Source organism: Heterodontus francisci, unplaced genomic scaffold (genome assembly GCF_036365525.1).
Source record: "Heterodontus francisci isolate sHetFra1 unplaced genomic scaffold, sHetFra1.hap1 HAP1_SCAFFOLD_222, whole genome shotgun sequence".
Classification (NCBI taxonomy): Eukaryota; Metazoa; Chordata; class Chondrichthyes; order Heterodontiformes; family Heterodontidae; genus Heterodontus; species Heterodontus francisci.
This window is the reverse complement of record NW_027141699.1, coordinates 2,123,642-2,130,722: the sequence shown is the minus strand read 5'-3', so window position 1 is coordinate 2,130,722 and position 7,081 is coordinate 2,123,642. Positions and strand designations below refer to the sequence as shown.

Here is a 7,081-nt window from a genome sequence, read left to right as displayed (position 1 = left end):
CCCTGCTTTACATCCCACCCCAATCCCTCATCCCAAACCTTCTGATTTCTTTTTTGTTCTTTCATGAGTTTGTGTGTCACTGTCAAGGTCAGCATTTGCTGCCCAACCTGATTTGCCCTTGAACTGAGGGGCTTGCCACGCCATTTCAGAGGGCAGTTAAACGTCATCCACAGTGCTGTGGATATTCCACGCTCTCTCTGTCACAAACATGCACACCCTTTCAGACACACACATACAGATGCTCATTATTTCAGTCAAATACACACATGCACAAACACTCTCTATCTCTCTCGCAAACACGCGCTCTCCCTCAGACGCACACACGCACACGCACACGCTCTCTCAGACACACGCACACGCGCATTCTCTTTGAAAACACACACACAGACACTGGCTCACACATGCACACACTCTATCTCACACACACAATCACACGCATGCACATTCTCTCTCTCTCTCACACACACATGCGCACACATGGGCTCTCTTTCACATTGACGCACACACGCACACACATACACACACTCACACGCATATACACACGCGCACACCCGCTCTCTCACCCACACACAGACGCTGTCTCTCTCTCTGTTTCTCTCACACACACACACACACACACACACACACACACACACACACACACACACACACTCTCTATCTCTCAGACACACACACATATGCTCTCTCTCTCTCACTCACACACACCCACACGCTGTTACTCTCCCACACACACACTCTCGGTCTCTCGCGCACCACACATACACTCTGTCTTTATTAAACCAACATGCGAGCACACCCCCGTCTGTCAGGCACACACACACACGCTCTCTCTCTCTTTCTGACACACACACACTGTCACACACTCTCACAGACCCGCTTTCCCTCACACACACACACACAAACACACACAGACATGCAGATACAGCTCTCTCTCTGGACCACACACACACACGCTCTTTAACTCTCTCTCGCACACACACACTTACTCACATACACACACACACATTCTATTTCAAACACACACTCTCTCTCTCTCTCTCTCTCAAACACACACACTCACTCACACACGCACACGATCTCTGTCACACACACTGTCTCTCTCTCTCACTCACCCACACGCGCTCAATCTCTCAAACACACACACACACACGCACGCACACTCTCTCTCACAGACACACACACATTCACAGACATACACACAAACGCGCTGTCTCTCTCTCACACACACACAGTCTCTCTCACACGGACACACACACTCTCTCAGCCACACACACACTGTCTCTCTCACACAAACTCACACACTCTCTGTCACACACACACTCCCTTTCAGACACACACACGGTCTCTGCCTCTCTCTCACACACACACACGCACACACACTCTCTCTCCGAGATGCACTCACGCACACACACACATATTCTCTCACTCTCTCTCTCTCAGACGCACACACACACACTCTCGCACACATGTGCATGCTCTCTGTCGAACGCACACACACGCATAAGCACACACTCTCTCTCACACACACTCACACACACGTGCGCTCTCTCTCTCACACACACAGACAATCTCTATCTGACACACCCGCGCACACAGGTCACTCCTCAGCCAGACATAAAAACTCACACGCACACACATTCTCTCGCTCTCTCGCTCTAACACACACACAGACACGCGCAGACACACATCATGCCACAGGCATTGACACAGAGTTTCTCAGTCAGTTTAACATTTATCTTTCCATACAAATCCACAATGCTGCAGATGCTGGAAATCTGAAATAATAACTGAAAATACTGGAAATACTCAGCGGGGCTGACAGCATTTGTTGACAGAGAAAAGAGTTTAATATTTCAAGTAGGTGACCCTTCATCAGCACTTCGCGCAATTAGAGATGGAACAGTTTTTAAACCAGACGGGGAAACGAAAGAGGGCGAGGATTATGATCAACATGCAGTATGACAATTTCAATATCATCCTTTTATTATTTAATCTCTCCTGTCTTCCACCGTATCACAGACCTTCCCATTTGTTCATTCACGTTCAATCATTTCAAAACATCACTGGATACAGAAACACATTTATACATCTCATTAAGTTCTTAATCAAACTGGTAACTTTGCTCCAGCCTGATGTATAACTCCTCTGTTTATTTCCCTTCCTCACAGTTAACTTGCTGACGATTGGGATCCTGTCTCGGGGAAAGTGCGGTCTCTCCAAATGTGTCACACGCTACCTGGTGGCCATGTCAGTGGCGGATCTGCTGGTCATTATCCTGGACCTGATATTGAGACACATTCCCATTGTTTATTGGGAACAGTTTCGGTTCCTGTGGTCCATCCCCGTGTGTAATATCCACGCCGTCCTGCTTTATACAGTCACAGACTGTTCTGTCTGGTTCACAGTCACTTTCACCATTGATCGTTTTGTGGCCATTTGTTGCCAGAAGCTGAAAAGTAAATATTGCAGTGAGAAAACGGCAGGTGTTGTTGTGGGAACAGTGAGTGTGCTGAGCTGCTTAAAGAACATCTTCTGGTATTTTATGTTAACAGGTCAGTATTGGCTGGGGAACAATCCCTGGTTTTGTGATGTAACAGAGGATGTTTATGTCTCTCGTGTCTGGGGAACAATCGAGTTCCTCCACAACATTCTGACCCCGGGGCTCCCATTTGTGGTGATTCTGATGCTCAACGCGCTCACTGTCAGACACATTTTAGTGAGCAGCAGAGTGCGCAGGAGACTCCGAGCTCACAGCAGTGGGAAGTGTCGCAGAGACCCCGAGATGGAGAGTCGAAGGAAATCTATCATTTTACTTTTAGTTATCTCGGGGAATTTCATCCTGTTGTGGGTAATGTTAATGGCGTATTCGATATGGTGGCGGATGTGGAGGTTGGGGTATCGGTCAGTTTATCTCGCTCGGTTTCTGCAGGAATTGGGCTTCATACTGCAGCTCCTGAGTTGCTGCACAAACACTGCAATTTACACCGTGACCCAGACTCAGTTCAGAGAGCAGTTGAAGAATGTACTTAAATATCCCTTTACTCCAATTGTTAAATTCATTCAATGATCAGAGGAGGTGGAGTGGCCTGTCACCATGGGCACAAAATGGGGCGGGGCCTGCCACCATGGAGACAGAGCGGGGGCGGGGACTGTCAACGTGGAGACTGAGCGTGGGTGGGTCCTGTTTCCCCGGTGGAGAATTGGGGGCGGAGTCTCTTTCCCCGGTGACGGGGAGTAGGGGCGGTGCTTGCTACACCGGTGAAGGGAAATGCGGGCGGGAACAGTTTCCAGGGTGACGGGGTGTTGGGGCGGCGTCTGTTTTCAGAGTGATGGGGAGTGGGGGCGGGGTTTGTTTCCCCGGTGACGGGGTGTGCAGGCGGAGCCAGTTTCCTGGGTAACAGAGAGTGGGGGCGGTGTCTGGCTCCAGGGAGATGGGGGCGAGGGAGAGTGGGGGCAGGGTCTGTCCCCAGGGTGACAGAGGAGTGGAGGCGTGATCTTCTCCACGGTAATGGAGGAGTGGGAGCGGTGCCTGCTTCCGGGGTGCCGAGGAATGTGGGCGGGGCCTGTTTCCGTGACGTGGAGTGTGCGTAGGGTTTGTTTAGGGAGACGGGGATTACTGGCGGGGCCTGTTTCCAGGGTAACGGGGACGAGGGAAGGGGTCTGTTTTCAGGGTGGCAGGGATTGGGGGCGTTGTCTGTTTCCAGAGTAACGGGGAGGGGGGCCGGTCTGCTTCCCCACTGATGGGGAGTGGGGGCGGAGTCAGTATACAGGAAGAAGGAGAGTGGGGGTTTAGTCAGTTTCCAGGGTGTCAGGGCCTGGGGGCGGGGTCTGTCTCCAGGGTGAGGGAGGGCTGAGGGCAGTGTCTGGCTGCAGAGTATGGAGGGGTGGAGGGCGGTGCCTGCTTCCCAGTGAGTGGGAGAGGGGGCGGGCTTTGTTTCTAAGGTGACGAGGGAGTGGGGGCGGGTTCCGTCCACAGTGTGATGGGGAAAGGTGCTGGGCCTGTTGCTCCGGTGAGGGAGAGTGGGTGTGGGAGCTGCTTCCAGGGTGATGGAGAGTTGGGGCGGGGCCTGTTTCTAGGGTGATGGAGATGTGGGCGGGTCTGTTTCCGTGACGGGCAGTGTAGGCGGAGTCTGTTTACAGGCGAATGAATTATGGGGGGTGGGGTCTGACTCCAGGGTGATGGGGCAGTGCGACGTGGTCTCTTTCCAGGGTGACAGGAGTGGGGGCTGGCCCTGTTTCCAGGATGACGTTGAGAGCGGGCGGGGCCTGTTTCTCGGGTGATGAGGAGTGGTGGCGGAGTCTGTTTCCAGAGTGATGGGGAGTGGGAGTGGGTTCAGATCCTTTCCGAATCCTGTATAATCTTTATAATTCCTTACAAATAAAAAAAGTCTTGTTAATTACTTATCACCTTTTATAATGATGTATAAATATTTGCAGACCTTCATAGCCTTAATAAACTATTTACAATTCTTCATAACACTTTGTAAATCTTTACAATCCTTTATGATTCTGTATGATTCATTATCATTTATTAGTCTTTATTCTCAAAAATAACCAGTTACATTCACTGCCCTGGACAGAAAACATTGAAAATGGTCACGGTCGATTGCTCTCATTTCAAACAGACCACAGTGCATTTCATTTAGAATGGCCGCATAACATGTTGTTTGAAACGGCTGCAGTGCAGGTGACACCAAACAGGCACACGGAATGTCATTTAAAATGCACGCTGCACATGTCGCTTAAAATGGCCACAGTGCAGGTGACATCAAACAGCCACTTAGAATGCCATTTAAAATGGCCACAGCAAATGTCGCTTAAAATGGCCGCAGTGCAGAAGTCATCAAATAGACTCACAGAATGTCATTAAAATTGGCCGCAGCAAATGTCGATTAAAATGGCCGCAGTGCAAGAGAAATCGAACAGCCACAACGGAATTACATTTAAAATGGCCACAGCAAAAGTCGCTTAAAATGGTCACGGTGTAAGAGACACCAAACAGCCACACGGATTGTTATTTAAAATGGACGCAGCACATGTCGCTTAAAATGGCCGCAGTGCAGGTGACATCAAACAGCAACACAGAATTTCATTTAAAATGGTCCCTGTGCAAGGGACAGTCGGAACCCTCCTTTTGTTAAAATCAGCTGAAGTGGTACTGAGTCCCACTCACACGACAGGAAAGGGCCCACACAATCCAGGCTTGTATTAATACCAGCTGGAGTGGTACTGAGCCACATTCACTCACCAGGAAATACCCAATTCAATCCAGGACTATATTTATACCAGCTGGAGTGGTACTGAACTCCACTCACTCACCACGAAAGAGCCAATTCAATCCAGGCCTCTATTAATACCAGCTGGAGTGATACTGAGTCGCACTCACACACCAGCAAAAGCAAATTCCATCCAGGTTTCTATTCATGGGTGGCACAATGGCGCAGTGACTAGCACTGCAGCCTCACAGCTCCAGCAACCCGGGTTCAGTTCTGGGTGCTGCCTATGCGGAGTTTGCAAGTTCTCCTTGTGACCAAGTGGGTTTTCGCCGGATGCTCCGGTCTTCTCCCACAGCCAAAGACTTGCAGATTGACAGGTAACTTGTCCATGATAAACTGCCCCTAGTATAGGTCGGTGGGAGGGGAATTGTGGGGTTGTGGGAGGAATATGGGAGTAATATAGGATTGGTAGAAATGGGTGGTTGATGGTCGGCTGTTGGTCGGTTTCAGTGATGTATGTCGAAACAAAAATAAATAAAATAATACAAGCAGGAGTGGACCCGAGTCCCAATCACACAGCAGTAAAGAGCCAATATGATCCTGGAGTCTATGAATACCAGCTGGAGTATTTGTGTGTCCCACGCACACAAGAGGAAAGAGCCAATTTAATCCAGGCATCGACTAATAAGAGCTGGAGAGATACTGATTTTCACTCAAACACTTGCAAAGAACTAATCCCATCCTGGCCTCCAGTAACACCTGCTCGAGTGGTGCTGAACGCCGCTCACACGGCAGAAAAGAGTCAATTAAATCCAGGGGTCCAACAATAACAGCTGGAGTGGTACTGAACCCCACTCACACCAGGAAACAGCACATTCAATCCAGGCATCTATTACTACCAGCTGGAGTGGTACTGAGTCCCACTCACTCACCAGGAAAGAGCCAATAAAATCCAGGCCTTTATTAATACCAGATGCAGTGGTACTGAAACTCACTCACACACCAGGAAACTGCCAGTTCTATCCAGGCCTCTATTAATACCAGCTGGAGTGTTAGTGAGTCCCACTCACGAACCAAGAGAGAGCCAAAGCAATCCACGCCTCCATAGATAACAACTGGTTTGTTAGTGTGTCCCACTCACATACCAGGAAAGAACTAATTCAATCCAAACTTCTAGTAATACCAGCTGGAGAGGGACTGAGTCTCACTCATACACCAGGAAAGAGCCAGTTCAATCCAGGCTGCTATTAATACGAGATGGAGTGGGACTGAACCCCAGCCACCCACCAGGCAAGAGCCAATACAATCCAGGCTTCTATTAATACCAGCTGGAATGTTACTGAGACCCATTCACACACCAGGAAAGAAAAATTCAATCCAGGCCTCGACAAATAACATTTGGAGTGTTACTGAGTCCCACGCATACACCAGGCAGGAACCAATTCAATCTAGCCCTCTACTAATACCAGCTGGAGTGGCACTGAGCCCCACTGACACACCAGGAATTAGCACATTCAATCCAGGCATCTATTACTACCAGCTGGAATGGTACTGAACTCCACTCACTCACCACGAAAGAGCCAATTCAATCCAGGCCTCTATTAATACCAGCTGGAGTGATACCAGACCTATATTAATAACAGCTGGAGTGGCACTGAGTAGAACTCATTCACCAGGAAAGAGCCAATTCAATCCAGACCTCTATTAATATCAGCTGGAGTGGCACTGAATCCCATTCGTACACCAGGAAAGAGACAATTCAACCCAGACCTATATCAATACCAGCTGGAGTGGCACGGAGTCCCACTCAGACAACCGGAAAGAGCCAATTCAATCCAGGCCTCTATTAGTACAAGCTGGAGTGG

The 7,081-nt window shown here is 49.4% G+C and overlaps 1 protein-coding gene across 1 annotated transcript; it reads left to right on the top strand.

Moving 5' to 3' along the window:
- The first annotated feature begins 2,173 nt into the window (after positions 1 to 2,173).
- On the top strand, positions 2,174 to 3,067 carry LOC137364426 (probable G-protein coupled receptor 139). Its single transcript, XM_068027647.1, has one exon. It carries the CDS (start codon positions 2,246 to 2,248, stop codon positions 3,065 to 3,067), a length of 822 nt encoding a protein of 273 aa, XP_067883748.1. The 5' UTR covers positions 2,174 to 2,245.
- Positions 3,068 to 7,081: the final 4,014 nt, after the last annotated feature.